Raw genomic sequence first — 23,918 nt, 5'->3', positions numbered from 1 at the left:
CAATATTTAAAACACTGAATTATCTAGTCAAGAAAAAAAAAAACCACCTCATACTGTCTGCCTTACTCATGTTACTGAAATCACAAATCCGTGTGCCCTATGCACAGTGAGGCCTATCAATATTAGATGTTAATGTTTGGAACAGAGAAAGGTTTACTACAGATTCACATGAGGAGTTGGGTGGCTCATCCCCTAAGAACCTCAAAGTTACGGAAAGCTTTCAGCAAGTCCCTTTAAAAGCAAAAGGTGAGGGATGGGCGCGGTTAGTTGTTGCAGACTTCTCAGTGTCAGATTCTTTGTTCTTGAGGTACGGTGGTGGTCAGGTAATGATGTTCCTGTAAATCTCTACCAGATGAATGGTATTCTCTGTCCTGACAAGAAAGAGCAAGGTTCCAAGACACAACTCTCACCCTCCAAGGCCCCAGTCCCGGCTGAGAGGAGACAGAGCTCAGTTGGCAGCTCCCTCAGGCCCAGGTCCCACAGCCTGCCCAGCTGTCATGCCTGAGGCAGCCGGGCATCCAACCCAACCGGCCCTCCGTCTCCTCAGGCCGCCCCAATGGGGGAGACCAGGTCTCACGGATTGCGACCCAGGCAGACAGCCATTGCTCTTAGGTCGCAGAGACAGGGATGAGGGAGAATTTCACCGCTGCCTCAAGGCCTGGACCAGGGCTAGTGGAGGGCCTTAGTGAGGGCTCTGGAGCCCCACAGGATGTAGTCCCCAGGCTGTTCCCCGGGCCCTCCAGCTCACCCGCTGGCCCAAAACTGGGTAAGCTGGAGGGCCTCCAGGAGAAGACCTGTATCTGTCTCTTACCTCACTCTCCAGCTGATGACCACCACACCGCTGGTCCTTGACTGAATCACTCCCCCAATGACGCCTCATTGACAGCTGTCAGTGGGCCACCGCGGCGCTGACCAATGACTGAGGACAGCTGACAATCCTTCATTAACAGCCGGTTGCTTGCCAGCAGGGTGCTCTAAGGCACCAAGCAATGGCTGAGCAAGGCCTGCTGCCTAGTAACAGGGTGCAGAGTCACGAGGCACAGTAATGGCTGGCTGCTAAGGACGGTGCTCATTCTACTCTGTTACACTCACATCAGACATGAGTTCAAAAACTCATGTACAACAAGAAACCTCCATTACTCCAAATTCAAAACTGAAAACAACTCACTTAACTTGATCAGTTAACCAGGATAGCATGAAGATTCTGGGAATGTCTATTTCCCCTTTGATGTGAAAAATCACAAAAGAAATCTCTTCTCTTCAAAACTGTCAAATTACTTAGTAATTTTTTCTATCTAAGTTCAAAGGTGAAAATTCAATTGGAACATTTACAGAGTGGAAGGGATTCAAGTTGGATTTAACAGTAGAATTGCGACTGTTAAAAATGAAAAGAGTAGAATCAGTTCAGTGCAGTCGCCCAATCGTGTCCAACTCTTTGCAAGCCCATGAACTGCAGCATGCCAGGCTTCTCTGTCCATCACCAACTCCCAGAGCTTGCTCAAAAACAAACAGAGTAGAATAATCTGAGCAAATTAGTAAGGTAACACTCAGTACAAAGAATGTTCTACACAGTTCAATGAAGGCAGATGAGTTATAAAGAGAAGGTGAACACCTAATATACGAAAAGTCTCCTATGTACTTAGTCAAGGAGGGCTGGACTGTCATTCTTCTTAAAGAACTCTTCACTAATCTGTGCTTCTCAAATAGCATGGTTTATTTTCATTTTTGTAAGGATGTATCCTGCTTTGATGACCATCAAAACACCTGAAGTTCACAATACCAAATCTCTATCTCTTGAGAGCTTGGGATGGAGTCAGAATATCAGAAGAAAAAAAAAAGGTAAGTGGATTTTAGCAGAGTCTCTCCTAAAAACAAGATGTAGGTGAGCTGGAGGAGCCTTTAACATAAGGAGGGGAGAAATGAGTCTGGCAGATTCTTATTCTAGAACAGATCTGCACATCTATATATGAACAAAAATCTTATATAAGTACCTTCATTCAAAGTAATTACTAAAACCTGATACAAACTAGTTCCTTAACAAAAACCCCCCAAAAAACCCCCAAAAGTACTGTTTCAAACCACCACTGGTACTTAAAATAGGTTGAATTTAGAACAATATAAAACTCATCAGCATTTGAAAAAAAAAAATCCTTATGTGGAGTAGGACTGCAAAATATTATAAAAGGCATGGCTTTTGATTTTATTTAAACAAGTATATTGGTAACACAAAACTAAAGTATCTGAAACCTCAGATTAAGGAAGAAAGTGAATGGTTGTGATTTCTGATTATGGTCATGATTACTTATGCCTTGAAGAAGTTACCCGTCTCTTCCTTGGATGCAGAGATTTTCAAGTTTTTGTCCTCAGGTGTTGACGTGGAGGGTGTTTTCGGGAGTGACATTATAAGCAATGCCTAGCACTCTCTGTAATCAGTTGAAATGCCCCTCCGGAAAGCTAATCTACAAACGTATCAGCGGCATACAGTACTGGGATTTGGCAGGGCTGCAACACAGACCTGCAGGGGAAAAAGAGACACAGAAAGGGAGGGAGGGATACCCGTTTAGTGTTCACGTTAAATTTGGAGTTTACAATTCATCTACCTTGCGTTTTCTTTGGGGAGACTTCTGGGCTCTCCCAAGATATCTGATGCAACTAAAACAACTGGGCCCAGACCGGGAAGGACACGCTGGACCCAACCCTCCGACCACCGGCACCACCGAAGGGCGCCCCTGGCTCGAGGCGAGTCGGCTGGACCCCGGCTTCCCCCCAGGCAGCCCTCGCGCTCGCAGCTTCACCGACTCGAGGTCGGGCAGAGCTCGACCTCGTTTCTGCCGTCAGAAGTGACAGGAAACGGACACTTGCAACCCGTACCCGTAAATTGTGTTTCCCGCCAGACATCTTGTGGCCACGCCTTTCCCCGGACGCCTTCGTGTCGTCATGGAAACCCAGGACCCCGCGCCTTGGCAACCCTTAATGGCGGCTGCCTTCGGCGGTGCCGGCGGACGACGGAGACGGCTAAGAAACAGTCTCTCGCGGATCGGATGTGTTTTAAATCATAACATACTTTCAGTTGAATGAAGAATAAAAACGTTTAATCGAGCCGTTCTCACAGAGTCGGAAAGTGTCTGAATCCCGGGGCTTCCGAAGCAGGTGGCGCCAGTGCGCAGGCGCTAGCCGGTGTCGCTCGCCGCCCTCCCCACTCTCCCACCTTGGGACCAAAGGCGGGGTCCGACCTGAGCGAGTGTTTCGCATCCCTTCATTCCACTTTTTTGTTGTTTCCTGTGTTTTTCCACAAGCCAAATTCAGGGGGAAATGGGGTGATCAACAAGTATTGATTTCCCATCAATCCCATCAACTGAGGCATTATTGCGGATGCTGCCTGTGTCCTTGGCGTTTCCATCGAGTCTTCCTTGGATACTTAAGAGCCACTTGCGCCCGCGCCCCTCCTACCCCAACCCCTACCCCGACCCCACTTTCCCTGCGGGCGGAAGGCATTCCTTGGTACAGAATTTTTTAGCTGGAGGTCGGTGAGGAAATTGCACCTCAAGCAGAGACAACCCGATCAAATCGTCGGGTCTTATTGATTAAAAACCTGTTCAGAGGAAGTTATGTGATAGATACATTGGAACAGAGAAGCTGAAAACCCCCTCTCAACACCACCGTGATCGGCTCTGCTCTACCCGACCCACAGCAAAGCCCATTGACTGACATTGATTATGATAAAGGAAAATACACTTTATCACAAGCTAAGCCAGGAGAGCAGGCTCAAAAGACCAGAACTCCCTGAGAGCTCTCAGTGAGGCGGTTTAAAATGCAAGGTGAGAAACTGGCCACAGGCACCTGATCAGCTTGTAGACATTTTTTTGACTGATTGTGGACTAGTGGTGAGTTAACCAGGTGGTATTTCAGAAGTCAACATCAACCTTTCTGTTCCAAACGGTCTGGGGTCTATGTGCTTTCATGAGCATTCAATGTCTTCCGTCTGGTGGTGGGGTTACTATCTGTAAAACAACTGGAGGATATGACTCAGAATATTTATCTATATAGCCTTTGAGTAGGAACTAGGCGTCCTTGACGTGCTTAAACTGTTATTTTATCTTACTTGTTTTAAGTGTTCTCACTTCTCTGAATTTGCTCTTTGGAACTTGGGGATGGCCTCGAAGGCTAAAGCTTTTCTGCAAACAGGAGGCAGGGGATGTGAGGTGGGATGTCTGTCCCCTGGAAGGCCTTGGAGTTTTGCTGCTCAGATTCAGGATCATTTTGTGTTAAGACGGAATCTTAATGCCAAGTAGTGCTGGTGGAATCCCTGCATTTAGATGAAGCCCTTAGGTGTCATTTCAGGGGCTCCGAAGAGGTGCTGTACCATAGTCCTTTATGTCTCAGTGCAGAAAAGAATTTAGCAAGAGGCAAAGTGTTGGAGAAGACTCTTGAGAGTCCCTTGGACTGCAAGGAGATCAAACCAGTCAATTCTAAAGGAAATCAGTCCTGAATATTCACTGGAAAGACTGATGCTGAAGCTGAAACTCTAATACTTTGGCCACCTGAATCAAAGAACTGACTCATTGGAAAAGACCCTGATGCTGGGAAAGGCTGAAGGCAGGAGAAGGGGACGACAGAGGACGAGATGGTTGGATGGCATCACCATCCAACTGGATGGACAGGAGTTTGGAAGTTGGTGATGGACAGGGAAGCCTGGCGTGCTGCAGTCCGTAGGGTCACAGAGTCGGACACGACTGAAAGGGACAGATCGTGGGACTTCACAGGTGGTCCAGTGGTAAAGAATCCACCTGCCAATGCAGGAGATACAGGGGACTCCAGTTCGATCTCTGGGTCAGGAAGATGCTCTGGAGTAAGAACTAGCACCCCACTCCAGTATTCTTGCCTGGAGAATCCCGTGGACAGACTAGTCCAGGGAGTTACAGAGTGGGACACAACTGTGCACAAAGTGATAAATAGGAAACGATTTATTAGAACAGGATACTCGGGAGGCTTACAAGTCGGTGGGAAACTCCACACCAGGAAAACTTGCTGGGCTACCATTTTATAGTCAAAGGAAACCTGGGGAGGAGTACTTGACTTTCTTGAGTAGACATCATGCTTCCATCATCAGCTCCTCCTCCAGGTTGAGCAGGGGAGGTTTCTTGCCCCCACGTGGTCAGACTAGGTCTGCAAGTTATTGTTTACGTGTGCAGAGACCATGTCCTAGGGATTATTAATTTACTGAGCTCACTGGGCAGGGTGTGGGTCTCATAGCACCATTAGTTTATTATTTGGGGCATGTCTCATGCTTTTGTTGCATGGTTTTGCTGCTAAGCAAACCTGCTCTATTGCATAATCATTAATTTACAGGGGCCTCCCACATTTCTTCCATTTACAACCCCCTGGTGGGATTAATTTTCATCACCTATTGTTCTTTAGTCGCTCTTCTGCAACCCCATGGCCTACATCCAACCAGGCTCCTCTGTCCATGGGCTTTTCCAGGCAATACTGGAGTGGGTTGCCATTTCCTTCTCCAGGAGATCATCCCACAGGTAGATTCTTTACCACTGAGCCATCAGAGAAGACCATGTCCCTTTACTCTGTCCCTATCACGCCCTCCTCCAGGTGTTTACCCTTTTACGCTTAAAAGTGGGTAAAGGTCAATGATTGATCAGTGGTTACTTCCAGGTGAGAAGGGAAATAGGCCTGCCTGGAGGAGGAGTAAAAACCTGGCTGAATGTCCATTCTCTATTGGGAGAACTGCAAGTTAATGTTATTCTGGTTAGCATCATCCTTTTAGCCCTCTTAGATGTTAAGTAGTGGAGGATAAGTCTACAAAAAATTTAAATTAAGAGAAATACAGCAGTAAGCATTAGAAAGTCATTAAGAGAGATTATGACCATGATTTTAAAGATTCAAACTGTTTTACCCCAAGCAGTTTCCAAATCTGGAAGAGGATCACGTAAGGCCTCAATCTGTTTGTTTTTAGTTAGGCCTAGAATGTTTTATATCTGAGGGTCTATTGAGTCTTCTCAGTATAGATTTAATCTTTTTATTTTTTGTTAATATCCTTTGGTGATAAAAATGGCTTCCTTGCCCCTCGAGGGACAGAACTGTTTTTTGGTGTTAGTTATATAGATGGCATCTCTAGGCAAAGCCACTTTTGGACTTGGACCCCAGTGGCCGTTTGATTGTGAAAGCATCAAAGGCTGAGGGAGCCCCATCACTCCAGCGTCTGAATTCTTTCCTCTTCCAACGCCCTGTGTGTGAGTAGCTCAGTCGTTACCTACTCTTTGCAGCCCCCTGGACTGCAGCCCACAGGGCTCCTGTCCATGGGATTCTCCAGGCAAGAATACTGGGAGTGGGCAGTCATTTCCTTCTCCAGCGGATCTTCCCGACCCAGGGCTTAAACCTGGGTCTCCTGCACTGCAGGCAGATTCTTTACCATCTGAGTCACCAGGGAAGCCCCTCCAATGCCCTGGCTGCTTGCAAAGGGCACACTGATCACTCTTTCCTCCCGTGTCCCTTCTGTCCACATAGGGCACACTGATTTTGTCTGGGTACCCATGGGCCTTGTGGCCCACCATGGCCAGATTGGCACAGAAAGCATGGTCTCCCTCTTGGCTGTCCTGAGTGGACAAAGCCACTGTCACCATTTGGGTCTTTTGTTTCTCTCTCTGGGTGCGTTCCACCTTTTTGGTCACATCTCTGTTACTGAAAAACCAAATAAACCAGTTGGACCAAATTGTTCATAGGGGTCTGAGGACCAGCAATTGTTTTTTAAATTTTGTGTCTGATGTCTCGGGCAGACTGGGCTATGAAATGCATAGCCAGTAGGGCCTGTCCCTTGGGGATGGGGGATCCACATTTGTATACTTTTTAAAAGCTTTCACTAATCTACCTTGAAAAATGGCAGAATTTTCATCTGGTCCCCGTTATACTACTTCTACTTTTTTCATAATTAGCAGCTTTCACTAACTATTTTATACCTTCTATTAAAAACAATCATATGGTCCCATCTATCCCTATCAGTAAATTTTGTGATTTCATTGTGGATCTGCCTTGGGGACAGCTTTGTTCCCCACCTGGTGTACTGAATGGCCCTCTTGGGCTTGGGCTGTCATTTCATCAGCATGGTTTCTGGCTACCAGTATCATATGCTGTTCTTTGTCAGGGGTGTAGCAGTGAGATAAAAATCTGTATATTACCCCTGGTGAAATCAAAAGATCTAATTAACCAGGTGAACTCCTGTGTGAAATGTTCAGGGTCCTCAGAAAAATCCCCCAATTTATCTGCCAGACTTAGATCAGATACTGAAAAAAATTGCAGAACTTTGTTTCTTGATTTTTATCAGACATTTCTCTTGGAGGCAGAACCATAAGGGCAGTTAGTGACAACTTACATAGTTGCAGGTAATAGCTAGGCCGAAAATTACCCCCTTGGTTAACTTCGTACAAAGGAGGTCTCTCCTCATCCATGGGTGTGTTCCCCCTGGGATAATAGCCTTGGTTGGAGCAGCCATTTCCATAAATATAGCAGCTTTCACCAGAGCAATACTTCACTACTGAAAAGTTTTCTTCTCATGTTAAAATCCACCATGTAATTTAATTAAGAACTTAATGATTTTTCTAATGCTTACTGCTGTATTTCTTTTAAATCTTTTTGTAGACTCATCCTCCAGTGCTTAACATCTAAGAGGGCTAAAAAGGATGATGCTACCAGAATGACATTGACTTACAGTTCTCCCAACAGACAAGGGACAACCAGATGTTACTCCTTCACTAGGCTGACCTACACCTCCCATCTCATCTCATCCAGAAGTAGCTAATGATCATCAATCGCCCTTTACCCACTTTTAAGCATAAAAGGTTAAACCACTGGAGGGGGGAAATAATAGGGACAGAGTAAAGGGACATGCAGGTGATTAAACAGTTCAATCCCACTAGGGAGTTGTAAATAGAAAAAAAAGAAGCGGGGGGAGACCCCTTTAAGTTAATGATTACTCAATAGAGCAGGTTTGCTTAACCACAAAACCATGTAACAGAAGCATGAGACATGCCCCCAAAATAATAAAACAATGGTGTCAAGAGACTCACACCCTGTCCAGTGAGCTCAGTAAGCTGATGGTCCCTAGGACACACTCTCTACACACAAAAAACAGTAACTTGTAGATCTAGTTTGACCATGTAGGGACAAGAAAACTCCCCTGCTCAACCTGGAGGAGGAGCTGATGATGGAAGCATAATGTCTACTCAAGAAAGTAAAAAAGTTCTTCTCCCCCTCCCCACTTTTCCTTTGACTATAAAACTATAGCCCCAGTAAGTTCTGGGATGCAGCCTTTCTCACCTGTCCACTTGTAAACCTCACAAGTATCCTATTCTAATAAATCACTTATCTCTCACTTTGCCTCTTGCTAAATTCTTTTCTGTGTTGAGACATAAAGGACTATGGTACCAGAGCTCTTCGGAGCCCCCCAAAATGACACATAACAGTTTTGTACATGCCTCTAGTCTGAAAAACAAATGTCAGAAGGGGAGAAAACTTCTATTTTCAGTGGGCATACTCCTCAGTACCAAGCATAGTGCCTGGCACAAACACCTTCAATACAATGTTTCAAAATCAACTGGACAGTTCTATTGCTTCATTGCTTCTGTGTTTACATGCTTAGATCTCTAGGTTTGGGGCTAACAGCTGATAGAAATATGAGCAAAGGGTTGAAAATAAAAACATTATAATCTCTATGGCCCCTTTTAATTCTAAACACCTTGGGTGTTTAGGCTACCACTTCATTAAGATAAACTAAAAAGCACCACAAAGCATTGTGATGTATCTGCTAAAATAAAGGCTGGCCTTCTGCTGGGAGGGGCATATTCACTGCAGAAGTGTGAAATGTAATAATGTAGAAATAAGGAAGAAAGCATTTAGAAAAAATGGAGTACAGAGAGTTTTAGATTTTTTTAAAAAAACTATCACTTCTGAAATTAGGCCTCTATTTTTCTCAAATCTAAATTAGCTATTTAGAATAAGTCTTTACGGGGAAGACAAAGAAACTTTATTAAGGATTTAATAGATTATATGGCTTGTACAGCTTTCCTACTAACCTAAAGCTTATGAATTTTAGCATCTATTGACTTTCACACTGGGCATTAAATTCAGGGTGGGAAAGAGCACCAGTGGACCAAGCAAGGATGACTCCTCTGTTTCAACCAGTGTAGCCATATTCTACCTTCTTTAAAAACTGGGTTCCAGCACTCTGTGACCTGACAGAAGCTTCAGTGATGTTAGAAACTAATCCAATACTTACATAAGCTTCACTAATATTATTCATTTATTCTTCAAAACATTTATGTCCCAGTTCCTTCCATTTCTGAGCCGTCAACATAAAAGATGTGAAAGAATGTCCAAGACGAGCTTTCTTTGACAGTAAACGCGCGCGTGCATACACACACACACACACACACATCCCTACTATATAAATCATATAAGTTACATGAAATTTTCCATTAGTAAATAAGTCACTTAAGCTTTATTAACAGAAGTATGAACTGTCTTCCATTTAGAGATTTATTCTACCTTGTAAGACTAGAAGTATGCTTACATTGGCACAAGTAAGGCCTTATTAGTCTCCTTTCTCTCCACAATTTCTAAGTATTATATATACTAGTTCTAAACACTTAATACTTAGGTAAAAGCAGAAATACTTATATAATTCCACAGAAAACAAAGATATTTTTTGCATAAAAGACCTCAACAATCCATAACTTGTATCTTTTTTAGGCTATGTAGCCCATGTGACCAACTTTTACAACAAAAAATGTTCCATTATATTTCCTATGAAGACTTCAGGATTCCATTTTTCAGGCAAGTAAAATTTCCTTTTAGAAGTTTGCCACCCTACCCTAAACAGATAAATCTGAAAGTAATTTTGGAGCTGGCAACAGGAATGCTTTTAGCAATCTTGTTACCAATTCTATTACACGAGAGCCTATTATATCAAGGTGCAAAGCCAATGAACATCATCCTGAGAGTCTATTTAAAAGAAAAGTATGTGTTCTTGGGAGTGTGCAGGAAACATTCTCCATGCCCACGTCTTTTTTTTTTTTTTAAGGATTTAGGTTTGAAATTTATGGAGAGTAAGAAAATAACGAGGCCCTATTTCCACCAGGGCTACTTGTTTGCAGCAATCCTGTGAGGTAGTTATTATCCCCATTTTACAGACAAGGAAAACTGTGGCTCTGATAAATTCAGCAACTTTGGGTCACACTGCTAGTAAGTATGAGGTTATCGTAAATACAAGTCTGTACATGGACTTCTTTGTTTTTGCCACACTGGTGGTTTACAAGCTAGGTATTCTGGGCAGGAGGAAATAGGTATAACCAAACAAGAAGGGCTCCAGCCCTATATCCTTATCTGAACCAGAAGCAGCTATAGTTTATCTGCTTCATATGCTGGGCTTAAGTCTAACAATTTAATTTTTCTTAAAAGGTTTCAAAACTAACATATTTAAACTACTACACTGTATTATGTATTAGGCCACCTACTTACCACAGTTATGCTAGTTTATCTTCATTTTCCCCCAGAGAACAATGAACTTTATTCAAAATTATGTAATTCTACACAAAAGTATTTTTGCATAAAAGACTTCAATAATTCATAACTTACATCTTTTTAGCCTATGTAGCCCATGTAACCAACTTTTACAACATAAAATGTTCCATTTGTTTCCTATAAAGAATTCAGGATTCAATTTTTCAGGCAAGTATAGTTTTTATATTATGATGAAAGTTGCCCATACTAAATGAATTGCAGCCTTGGTTTTCTAATTAAGCTCTAACATGAGGAAGCAACTTTACCTAGGCAACTGCAGTAATTAATCCAGCAAAAACCAATAAAAGCACCCTCCATTTTCCTTCCTTATCCAGAATTGAGAATAAAAGCATCTAATAAATGTATGACATTAGAGATCTTAGTTATTCTCTTAGATAACAAACCCAAACTAACGATTATTAATTAATTAATATTTTATAGGAAAGAAATTTTAAACTCACTACTTTTCAAAAGGAAAAAAGTATCATTCCATGAGTGAAAATAATTTCCACCGCTATTAGTAAGAGGGGAATAAAAAAAAAACTCAATAAATCTTTCTGAAACACATTAGTAAGAAGTTTTAGTTTATTTGTTTAAAGAGTGTAAGTAGTTCTTTAAAGGCAAGACTTTCGTTAAAAGCAGCTAGTAGTAAGACCATGGCTGTCAAACTAACGTCTTTCACAGAAAGTGGCTTTCCCTTTAAGTGTTTCTAAAAATATCTTAGGACAGTCTTATCATTCTAAACAGTCTATCATTATATACATATTATTTGTTGTCACTTTAAAATTTTGGGCAGAAAAAAAAAGCACTAATAAACAAAAGGAGGATGAGAGTTTAAAAACAAACAAACAAAACCCAGGGTTGATCAGTCTAATAAATACAGTATTCAGAATGAGTACACAGCAACAAGTCTTCTCAATGAGAGTGTACATTCACAGTACTGAACAAAAAATACAGACCTAAGAATTCCATTCTCTCACTTCAATAGACTGGCTTATGCATAACCACATCTTAAACCAGCGTGCTTTTCTCAACTCCCTCTTTATATTTAAAATGTAGTTCTAAGTTCCAGTGATTGACTCATTTTAATTTTTTAAAAAATGCTGGAAATTGTGAGTTATATTAAAATGCCATTCCATTACAATTACAATACCACTGTACAGATAATTACTGCTTGGGAACATGTGGAGTACCTTTTAAAAATAACCTTCCTTGAGGTACGGTTTTGTCTGTTAAGGGTGGATTTGCCTAAGCTCAACTGGACCAAAGGTATGGGAAATAAAAGAGGGGACTTAGCTGGTTACTTGCCGTACACATAAAGTTATGACTATTAAGAAATTTTACTTACCTTTCTGTGAGATTCAAATTGACTTTAAATCAATTTGAAAAAGACTTCTCACAACTTTGTAACAGCAGCAGGGCTGCTAGAATACCAAGAGAATAGCTTCTCAGGTTGGCTCTTTGCCAGTTTTGAGTAATTAAGTCTCCCTTCTTTGGGGTGGGCCTACATGGTCTCCAAAGTCCCTTCCAAAGCTCCATCTTTACAGACATAATCATACCTCATATAAACAACCAAAATAATTCCTACACACCACATTGTATTATTAGCCCCAGGCATCTTATAATGGGAACACAACAGAGTACGTTTTCTTGAAAATGATCACCTGTTATTTACTGCACCTAAAGTATACTACCATTAAGAATAACTGAGCAAATGCAGAAGCCAGCTTCTCTGGATCTTTAGTATTCCCTTTAATACTAATGGTGGTGATTAATACTTATGATACAGACTCACTAGTCTGCAAAATAATGGAAGTCAGTATTCATTAGATAAAACAACTATACCAATGGTTACTTCTAAATAACTTCAAAGAAATTATTATCTGAAAGTTTAAACAACAAAAAGAAATTTATCTTCCACATAAGTTCTACTATAAAATAGTTTAAACACATGACTGATTCTGCAAGTTCTTTTTCAAAACTGCTTCATACATTAGAAAATATTTTTCTTTGTCCAGTCTCACTTCTTTTTCTCTTCCCACTTCTGTCCCCCTCGATATATAATATTATGGATGCAAACTCAAGAATTCAAGGTGTAAGGGATAATTTTGCTTCACAGATATCATGACTACCCAGTACAGCAAAAACAAGATAAAAATAGACCTGAACTTAAAAAAAAAAAATACAAATTAGGATATATAATAAGATTATATTTGGAAAAATAGATATTTTCTCTACTAGAAACAGCAAAACATTCCACATTATTTTCTTTCCCAATTGCATGGTTAATTAGCATACATTCCAACAGTGTGCATGGAAAAATTTCTAAGTCACAGGTACTTAAGTGATTTCTTCATCAGTGTTCTGGCTAATTCAGTGGCCAAGAAAACATGATGTTTGGTCTATAATTAGATGGAGTTAAGAAACAAAACCAAAGTTCTAAGAGTTAAGCTGATATGACTTAGCAAAAATCTGTCATTACATCAGCTACAAGTTTCCCTTCTCCCAAAAAGGAAAAAAATTGACTGCTTAAAAGTGTCCAAACTTCCAGTAAACTTCTAACAGCTCATTTTCAGGTGACCTAGGAATGGAGTGAGCAATCTGTAAAGCCTGAAGTGGTTCAAGTAACACAGATTAACTTCATGATGGCTGGAAACAGATGCTGGCCCCAAGTCTGGTAGAATACCCAGTCTTCAGTGTCAAGGAGGAAAACAAACTCCAAGCTTCTAAAACACGTAACGACAAGTCCAGGAACGTGGCCGGATATAATCCAGAAATGTGGGCTTCAAGGGGGGAAAAAAAAATGGAAGAATAGTTTATTTGTATGCTCTGTACATATGAGGTATGGAGTAGATTAAGGGGGTGCTGTTACGTATTGTACTGTCTTTTTTTAAATTTTATTATGTATTTATTTATTTATTTTTGGTTATACCGGGTCTTCGACGCTGTTCGGGCTTTTCTCTAGTTGCGGCGAGTGGGGGCTACTCTCTAGTTAACAGTGTGTGGGCTTCTCATTGTGGTGGCTTCTCTTGTTGTGAAGCAGAGGCTCTAGGGTGCACCGGCTTCAGAAGCTGCAGCACATGAGCTCAGCAGTTGGGGCTCCCAGGCTCTAGAGCACCGGCTCAGCAGCTATGGCACACAGGCTTAGCCGCTCTGCAGCATGTGGGATCTTGCCAGATCAGGGATCGAACCCAAGTGTCTCCTGCATTGGCAGGCAGACTCTACCACTGAGCCACCAGAGAAGCCCACGTACTGTGCATGTCTTAAATGCCTTCCAGTAGTTAAGCTATAAGCAGCTCACTAATTCAAAGAGAGTTCATCATTTTTATCTACAGCACAGATTTACTCGATTTAGAAGGCTTTACATGAGGCTAAGTCCAGTAAAGTTTACAAAACTGCATGGACTCCTGACGAAATTCCAAATAGGCATTACCCTTTTTCTGTATCTTGTGTTTTATTTTATAAGCACCACCCAAAATCTAAATGGCGGTGGGTTAAGGATGATAATATACACAAGTTACTATAATAATACAAAGTTTAAAATTACTGAAATTATCTAAATGAGGAAGAGGAGAAAGTTCAGAAATAGAGAGACTGGCGCAGCAACTGGAAAAAGCTTCATGGATGACACTGCACCCAAACTGGATTTTGATCAAATCTGACAGGTGAAATCTGAGTGCAAAGAGCAGAATGACAAGAGACAGAGTTCAGAGCAACTGGCTCAAATGCACAAAGGGGATTCACAGAAAATAAGGAGGGGGCTGAGAGCAGCACAGCAAAATCAGGGTTGACAGCAGCAGCTTTGGAAGGCAAACCAAATGATTTGATTGATTTCAAGTATCTTTAGTTATGGGCTCCCCAGGCAGTGCAGTGGTAAAGAACCCACCTGCCGATACAGGAGGCGCAAGGGACACGGGTTCAATCCCTTGGTGGGGAAAGTCCCCTAGAGCAGGAAATGGCAACCCGCTCCAGTATTCGTGCCTGAAGACTGCATGGAGCCTGGTGGGCTACAGCCCATGGGGTCACGGAGAGTCGCACGCAACTGCACACACACACCTTCAGATACAGGCACCAGGGAGGAACGCCCGGGCAGGTGCGTCAAGGAGCCTCGCCCACCCCAATACTTGGGAGTTAGTCTATAAGCAGCTAAAAGCTAAAGTTCTACGAATGAGACTCTCACATAATTACAAAAAAGAAAACAAAACCAAAATAACAGGATTGAGAAAGTAGCGCTGACATAAACACACTACCATGAGTAAAACAGACAGTAAGAAGCTGCTGGATAACATAAGGAACTCAGCCTGGTGCTTTAGGACGACCTAGATGGGTGGAATGCCAATGGTGGGAGGGAGGCTCAAGAGGAAGGGAATATATATATATATATATAGCTGATTAAAGTTGTATGGCAGAAGCCAACACAACACTGTAAAGCAATTATCTTCCAGTTAAAAAATAAAGGGAAATGGGCTCATAGGCATATGAGTCTAGCTGAAAATGGTTACGAAGAGTTTATTACTTCAGAAAGGAAGAGGTAAAAGATAAATATTTGTGGGTTGGAATGGATACACATGCCACCGAGAAAACCCTGGAGAAGACCTGCACTTTTCAGGGCACAGGAAGAATATTAGAAGGAGCTGAAGAAAAATCAGATGAGGAGGGAAAAAAAGAGAGACAGAACCAAGAACCAGAATTCACAGGAAGAAAACAAAAGAAAAGAAAAAGTTCAAGGACAGTACAGTAAGATTAGATAAGTTACTGCTTTTATTCCACATTTCCCTCCCCTTAACATTAATTCATCACCGTCTCCACTACCCTCTTCCCCTGAATCCTGCCCACAACTCTCATAAGCAGAGGACAAATAGGTTATTTTCTACTCTAGTCTGATTGAAGACTCACATTTTTCAGAGGGCAGTGCTGACGTGCATACCATTCTTGAGAATAAAAACACAGGAGGACTCCATTGCCCGCAAAAAGGGAAGTCCACATCAGAACATTCCAAATTGGTCTTTTCCGACTATCGTTGACAATAAAGTTGAAAGCCACTAAAGTTGTGAAAACAACAAAAGTTATATACAGTCATCAAAACAATCTACCAGGAGTTTAGGAGACTCAGATATTTGCTATAATCATTCAGTTATCATAAACAGCTTCAAGTGTGTATATACAGTTCTATTCTGGCCACTGGTCATATAAGTAAAAACAAAGCTTCATTTGTTAAAACTTATTAATCAGTGATTATTTGGAAATAAGTCAGTATTTCAAATAGGTGAAAATATATATTCCACGAGAGCATTCATATTCTAACTTGTCCCTCTCCACCCCACCCAAAAAAAGGGTTAGTTCTTTTTCAGAGGGTGAACACTTAAGAATGGCAAGGTTTTTTATAGTTTTTATGAGCTACCAAAGCAGTGTTATCAATAGTCTTCAACAGGTTATTGAGCTCATTTCCCGACATCAAAGTGTAAATATCTTGCAATAGAATTGTGTATAATTACTCAAAATTAATGTTCTTACGATCTGACAAACACTGCCTTGATATGGTATGACTACTATCTAGTTTTCTACATCAATTTTCTATTTTCTTTTCTAAGTTTCTCTTTTAGCGTTATACTCAGTACTCACGAGATGCCAAGATACTCACTTCCAAAGAACATGAAGAGCACAAAGAGCACCGGATAGAAAAAGTTCAGGCAAACAGCCAGGGCATACTCGTGCACCACGGCAGACACGGCGAAGACGGCCAGCATGGCAGCTGTCTTGAACCTCTTTGTGAAAAACTGGAGCGAAAGGAAAATAGTAAAGGCGCTTTTCAAAAAGTGAGTAATCAAACGTGCACTGCATGAGACACGATGAAAATGTACTAAAGGCACCCATTTAATTATATCTGTATTTGATTTTCTAAGTTTACTCCTTGGAGTAATACAAATGTACTAAAATAATGACAAAAAACATCTAAGCTTAAAAATCCTTATTTCACTAAATGAGGCATTTCTAAAACTCATGTTGAAAGATTGAGCATATGTTCAAAAACATTAATAACTTATACCTGTAACTCACTATGGTTGACAAAACATACAAATGGAGAAAGTTAGGGGGAGATTGGAGATTATCTATGGGCAATGAGACTCCTTAAAAAAACAAAAATCAACCATTACCGGTGGGTCATTTCACCTTCTCCAAATGCCTCCATGCATTCTTACATTGTAGCCATGAAATCCAGAGCACAGACATGGTCTTGTCCTAGTAACTGGACACACTGGTCCTCTAAGCAATACTACTCAAAGCAGAAACCTTCTGAGACCTTAAGGGCTCACAAGAAAATTGAAGACAACCAAGTATAACTTTCTGGAAAAGAATCTCTGTTTCTTCAACAATTTCAACTAAACCTTGCTGCTCACCCAGAGAAAGTCCTTGTAAGCATAGTAATATAGCCAGTCATGGACCACCACATTCCAGGTCCTGTAATAGTTAGAGTACGATGTAGAGTTCCACCAATCCTGAGGAAGAAAGCAAAGGTGTAAACACATAAACAGAGCCAAAGCAAAACCTCCTGAATACTCCCAGAGAATATATGCACATAATGAAACATCCAGAGAGTGTTATGATAAATTGTTAGTCCACACACTGATGCCAAAAAATCTTCAAAGGCATTTTGGTTATTAGTGTTCAATGTGACATTAGTCCTAATTCAATGGATGATTAGTTCCCAGGTTCATTGTGTCTCATCATCATCAAACAAATTATGATGGAAGATACACAACATAATCATTCAAGATAAATAAATAACATATATAAGTAATCTAATGTTCATCTAAGTAACAATCACTTACCTTGCTAAAACACAACGAAAGAATTTGAAGGTCACACAGACTTAGATAGTATGATAACACTCAAGATCAGTTTGCTGGTATCATAAATAGCAAAATGTAAGTTGTACAAGTGAGATGGTAGCCACCTCCAAGTCCTAGTGCTCCCTTAGATGTATCTTGTTCCTTAGTCTAAGGTCAAACCAATGGAAGAAGACATCTAAAATTTACACCACACTCAGAGCTTTTTTGAGAGAAGAGTGGGGTAGGCTCAGAGTGTTGCCAAAACATCAACAAACAAAACTCTAGAGGGCTTCGGGTAGGATTACAGAACACCATTGGGGGAGGAAATGGCAAGCCACTCAGGTAATCTTGCCTGGAGAAATCCAAGGACAGAGAAGCCTGGCAGGCTACAGTCCATGGGGTTGAAAAGAGTCGGACACAACTGAAGCGACTTAGGACAAAACACTATGAACCAATCTGCCTCCAGCCTACAACTTAATACCAACTTTGGAAGCCTAAGAATAACAAAGGAGCGAAACGTTACTTCCTTCATGGACTGTTGAACAATCTTACATAGAATAATTTGCTGAGATGGCTCCTACAGCACCAGACAGCCAAGTTCAAATGAATAAAGAGTCAGCAAAGTCTCAGAAAGCCCTCTGGACACATGATCTCCCACTGTAATCAAAGTATGGGATCCATCAGAAACCAAATGTGCATCTAAGGGAGCAGATGTCAGAGGCAGCAGAAAAGACAAGACTATGCCACTTTTATCAGCAACAAAATCTCTGACTTAACATTGGTAAAACCTGTGGGGGAAAATGACTTCACAACATTTATATTAAAAAGCCAGTAGCCAACAATATTCAACTACTTAACAATGAGGACACAAAACTGTGAAAAGGAGAATGAGTCCAAGTACATGTTACCTTATAAAACATCCTGTCACCAAAGCGTAACATCTCAGCAAAGGCATTGAGCCAGCAGTGCAAAAAGGCAAAAAAAATAAGAAACAGTATCAGCACACCTAAAAATAAGATGAACAATATTAAGAGTCTTTCCAAATAGTTCATATACTAGTAAGTTAATTACATGTCGTCATTTGCTTAGCTAAATTACTTTGTAAAATTGAACTATTCCAGCTTATCCATTCCAGAAACAATATGGTGTTTTTTGAAAGCTAATTATTTCAACCCAATAAAGAAATGACTTTCTTCCAAGTGGGTTTTATAGACGAAAATGACCCAGTTTGTTTTTAATGGAAATGCCTAAATGGGTGGCTTAACTTGGTAGTAGACTTCTGTCATTCTAAAATATTCCATGCCTTTGAATCCATCCCACAATCTGGAAGCAACTTTCTAATACCTCTCTACCAAGTAAATGTCTGTTTATTTTTTTAATACCAAATACTAAATGTCTTCTCCACTATAAACAAAGTTCATCAGCACTTTATATACATTACACAATATTTTAAAATATCCATTTACATGTCCATCCCTTTCAAAAATATTAGTCTACTATGTATAAGACTATGTAGGATTATGTAGGACAGACTATGACTGGCTGACCTGACTATAACATACAATCCTTGTGCTTATGGAATTTGCAGCCTACTGAGGAAGATACACGTTAAGTGACACGTATTCTATCAGAAGGACAGATAGATTTATTGGAGTAAGTCTTGAAGGGCAATCAGGGAGTGGTACTAGAAAATGTCTGGGGTGGACGGAAAGGAAGAGAGAACATGATGACAGGAAACTAACGTTTAATGGATAGAGAGAAGAGAAAGAGTAAGGAAAGGAAACTGTAAGCTGTTCACTGCTATGTACAGCATGGCCAGAAAGACAGGAGAATAAGAGGGGCAAGAGAGACCTTAACACGTGGTCAACAGCATTCAGTGCTTCATGGAGATCAAACAGATTAAAGGGCTAAACCAACCACTGGAGGAGATAAGCGATTTTAATAAAGGCCATTTCAATGGCCTGGTCCAATCAGGAGCAGCAGTACAGTGACTGAATAGTGAATGAGAAGATAAAGGATAAATATGGGCTGTGTGCATTCACTACAGTCAGAGAAAGCAAAACTTGAGTGAAAATGAGATGACAAATGGAAAGAATAGCCAGAGATAGGAAGTATGCTTCATTTGTGGGATATATGGAAAGAGATCAAAGATGGGTACAGATGTGTAGATAGATGAGTTTATAGTGAAAAGCAAGTCAATCAAAGGTGCTCATATGCAATAGCTCTCTGTTTTCCTTGCAACTTCATGAATGGCCATATTAACCAGTACCCACATTACCTGGCAAGATGGAGTTAAATATACATAAGATCAGAACACGAGCACTAAAGGGCTCCTGTTTGATATTCCGAAACAAGGGGGTGCAGAGCCTTTCAAAGATGTAGTACACATAAAAAAAGCAACCAAAAACCTGGAACATAACAAAGATAATTACAATAATGGTGGCTTGATCAGGAAAGATAAAAAGTGATTTTTTTCCTTCAAAAGAAGATACATATGTAATCCATAAACTAATGTTTACATATATATATATATATACACACACACCATTTAACATGAGTGTATAAGATTGCTGAACTTTAATCCTTCAGAGATAGTACTCAAGGCTAATATCTATCATACCCATTCTCAAGCCTTTACCAAGTGGTATTTTTACAAGATCAGATTTTGAAATCTGCTTTTCCTGTTACATGAAACCCATAACAAAAAAAAAACCTATTTCATAAATGGGTATTTGATTGACACAAAATTTTAAAATTTGTTCTTCTGGGATTTATGATACAGATAAGGGGTTGGGAGACTGTCAGACCACATCTACACATATATATCAATAATAAAATAAAAAACAGAAATGGAGGGGGAAATTAGTGTAGATGCAAACTGAAGTAACCACAGAGAATTACTTTAATTACAATTAAAAGTTTTATTATAGGAAACTACTTTTGATGTGTTGGCAAAGCAAATACCAGTTACTGTACTGGGAAGAGTTTCCACTTACACAAGACATCTAGAATAGTCAAATTCACAGAATCAGAAAGAACACTGGTAAATGCTAGGGGCTGGGGTAAGGAGGGTGGACGAGGAGTTAGTGTTTAATGGGGACACAGTTTCAATTTAGGAAGGTGAAAAATTTCAGGAGATGGATGATGGTGAGAGTTGCACAATAATGTGAATGTACTTGGTGCCACTGAACTGTACAGTTAAACATGGTTAAAACAGTATGTTGTACACTCTGTGATTCTACCACAATATTAAAATATATATATACACACACACACATTTATATATATATACACACACACACATTTATATATGTAAGACTTTAGTAAGAGTTTCAGAGCTCCTGGTAGACATGAATTTACCAACATTTTAAATATATTATTATTGTATTCAAATCCCCATCCAACCAACAAACCTCAGGCACTTCAAAAAAATTTACCTGTGCGAACTGCATAGTCACATAACCCCATCTTACAGTGGGAGTCCTAAAAGGGAAGAAACAAAACAACTTTCTCAATAAAGTAAATAACTGAACTTTAAAAAAGATCCTCACAGTATTTTCCCCACATAGAATATCATTTTTGATGTAGGAAATACGTGTATAATTCTGTTAAGAATTACTGCAATCAAATCAGACTGCCAGAATCACCACTTGGGATTTCCCATGCCAGCAGCAGTCCTGCTCTGTACTCCTACATGAACTGGCCCACCTAACCGCCTCACTCTGGCACATTCTGGTGTTTTCCCACTTCCGCTTCCTAGTGCCATTACCTGGGATAGTTGTCACGGTAGATGAGGGTAGGAGCAAACAAGAAATACAAGTACTGGTTGACTGTGGGTACTGGAACAGTGCCTGGAAACAGGAAACTATGTTAGACTGGAGGCTCTTCATTTTCTTTCAGCAAAACTGAAAGGGGAATTTAAGCACAGAATAGGGAAGACAAAAAGCTACCTCTCCTTAACTGATGATGTTTCCTCTTGCTCTGTCAAAATGATGACTTCTTATGCCTAAATTAATTGAATATTACCCATCCCTCTGTGGGCTTCCCTGGTGGTTCATAAGCTAAAGCGTCTGCCAGCAATGCAGGAGACCTGGTTCCAATCCCTGGGTTAGGAAGATTCTCTAGAGAAGTAAATAGCAACCCACTCCAGTACTCTTGCCTGGAAAATTACATGGACAGAGGAGACTGGTAGGCTATAGTCCATGGGGTCGCAGAGAGTCGGACACAACTGAGTAACTTCACTTTTAATTCTTTTAAGTTAAGTTATTCCTGTGACTCCTTGATTTGGAAGGAGAAAGCACATGGGGCATAATGAATCTATTAACATTCTACACAGGCAGAACACTCTCTGACATAAATCACAGAAAAATCCTCTATGACCCACCTCCCAGAGTAATGGAAATAGAAACAATAAACAAATGGGACTTAAAAGCTTTTGCACAATGAAGGAAACTATAAACAAGGTGAAAAGGCAGCCTTCCGAATGGGGGAAAATAATAGTAAATGAAACAACAGACAAAGAATTAATCTCCAAAATATATAAGCAGCTGCATGCTGCTCAACACCAGAAAAACAAACAACCCAACCAAAAAGTGAGCCAAAGAACTAAACAGACATTTCTCCAAAGAAGACATACAGATAGCTAACAAACACATGAAAAGATGCTCAACATCACTCATTATCAGAGAAATGCCAATCAAAACCACAATGAGGTACCATCTCACAGCAGTCAGAAAAGCCACCATCAAAAAGTCTACAAACAATAAATGCTGGAGAGGGTGAGGAGAAAAAAGGGAACCCTCTTACATTGCTGGTGGGAATTCTAACTGGTATAGCCACTATGGAGAACAGTGTGTAGATTCCTTAAAAAACTGGAAATAGAACTGCCATATAACCCAGCAATCCCTCTGCTGGGCATACACACCGAGGAAACCAGAACTGAAAGGGATACATGTACCCTAATGTTCACTGCAGAACTATTTACAATAGCTAGGACATGGAAGCAACCTAGATGTCCATCACCAGATGAATGGATAAAGAAGTTGTGGTACATATACAATGGGATATTACTCATTTCCCATTGGAATGCATCTGAGTCAGTTCTAATGAGGTGGATGAACCTGGAGCCTATTATACAGAGTGAAGTAAGTCAGAAAGAGAAACACCAATACTGTATATTAAGGCGTATGTATGAAATTTAGAAAGACAGTAATGATGACCCTATATGCAAGACAGCAGAAGAGACACAGATGTAAAGAACAGACTTTTGGACTCTGTGGGAGAAGGCGAGGGTGGCATGATTTGAAAGAATAGCATTGAAACAAGTATATTACCGTATGTGAAACAGATGACCAGGGCAAGTTTGATGCACGAAGCAGAGCACCCAAAGCCAGGGCTCTGGGATAAGCAGAGGGCTAGGGTGAGGAGGCAAGTGAGAGTGGGGTTCAGGATGCAGGAAACACTTGTATACCTGTGGCCAATTCATGCCGATGTATGGCAAAAATCATCACAATATTGTAAAGCAATTATCCTCCAATTAAAATAAATAAATTAAAAAAAAACATTCTGCACAAATAATGCAAAGTTGCAAGAGTCTAATAATCGGTGTTTTTAAATTTGGGTTGCTACAAAGGTAAAATGGAAACAATCAGGAAATAGCAAGAAAGTCTTCCAAATCAATGCAGACCATATATATATATATATATATATATATATATATATATATATATATATATATATATACATATTTCTCCTTCCTAACAAGTTGGGTTTTTTGTTTTTTGGATCCTTGTATTTAAAACCAAACATAATGTCTACAGAATGTAATATACAATCAATCCCAGTAAACACCCTAAGGTTGAAATACCCTATGAACAATCCTTTGACTTCTGGAATTACATACCTGATTTCTCCTTGGCTGAATTGAGTACCCGAGGAACATTCTCTCTGACAAATGAGTGGGCCTTCATTATAAAACGAATCTGCAAAGGAGAAGGAAGGAAAGATGACTTTTCTATCACTGTCTTGTCTCCTACAAGCAACCACTGAACAGCACAAGATTATAATCACATAAAGAGCTATTAATTTTGTATATGCCAACTCAAACTTAGTTTAACGGACTAAACAGTGAAGGACTCTAAAGAGGGATATATTATTACTCAAATTACTTTGCATCTAACACCTCTATTACATGTATATTATGAATTGAGAAATTAAAAACCTGTTCAAAGAAAGTCTCCTGAAATAGTCCTTTTCATCAAACAGAGCATTTCAGACAACCAAGCAGAGCACTGCTGTTACTGCTGATCAGTGGCGGTCATGCCCGACTCTTCGCCACTCCATGGACTGCAGTACGCCATGCTTCCCTGTCCTCTATCTCCTGAAGTTTGCTCAAACTCATGCCAATTGAATCAGTGATGCCAGACAACCATCTCAACCTCTGATGCCCTCTTCTCCTGCCCTCAATCTTTCCCAGCATCAGGGCCTTTCCCAGTGAGTTGGCTCTTCACATCAGGTGGACAA

General features: G+C 40.5%; 2 protein-coding genes across 3 annotated transcripts in view; both read right to left on the bottom strand.

The window, feature by feature from the left end:
• AXDND1 (axonemal dynein light chain domain containing 1) overlaps positions 1 to 2,401 on the bottom strand; it is a 71,257-nt gene extending 68,856 nt beyond the window's left edge. The window contains exon 1 of the mRNA XM_065937172.1: positions 2,323 to 2,401. Coding sequence (XP_065793244.1) covers positions 2,323 to 2,401 — 79 coding nt within the window. The remainder of the gene's footprint in view (positions 1 to 2,322) is intronic.
• An 8,732-nt stretch (positions 2,402 to 11,133) lies between these two features.
• The window catches only part of SOAT1 (sterol O-acyltransferase 1), a 57,373-nt gene continuing 44,588 nt past the window's right edge, over positions 11,134 to 23,918 (bottom strand). For both annotated transcript variants that reach the window (XM_065936136.1, XM_065936137.1), the window contains 9 exons: positions 23,299 to 23,377; positions 21,166 to 21,247; positions 20,834 to 20,879; positions 19,675 to 19,804; positions 18,305 to 18,402; positions 16,965 to 17,063; positions 16,208 to 16,343; positions 15,463 to 15,608; positions 11,134 to 13,349 (listed from right to left, as the gene is read on the bottom strand). In XM_065936136.1, the coding sequence (XP_065792208.1) occupies positions 13,293 to 13,349; positions 15,463 to 15,608; positions 16,208 to 16,343; positions 16,965 to 17,063; positions 18,305 to 18,402; positions 19,675 to 19,804; positions 20,834 to 20,879; positions 21,166 to 21,247; positions 23,299 to 23,377 (873 nt within the window). In that variant the 3' untranslated portion in view covers positions 11,134 to 13,292. The remainder of the gene's footprint in view (positions 13,350 to 15,462; positions 15,609 to 16,207; positions 16,344 to 16,964; positions 17,064 to 18,304; positions 18,403 to 19,674; positions 19,805 to 20,833; positions 20,880 to 21,165; positions 21,248 to 23,298; positions 23,378 to 23,918) is intronic.

The sequence above is a fragment of the Muntiacus reevesi genome, chromosome 5 (assembly GCF_963930625.1).
Source record: "Muntiacus reevesi chromosome 5, mMunRee1.1, whole genome shotgun sequence".
Taxonomy (NCBI): Eukaryota; Metazoa; Chordata; class Mammalia; order Artiodactyla; family Cervidae; genus Muntiacus; species Muntiacus reevesi.
This window is presented reverse-complemented; position numbering and strand designations above follow the sequence as displayed.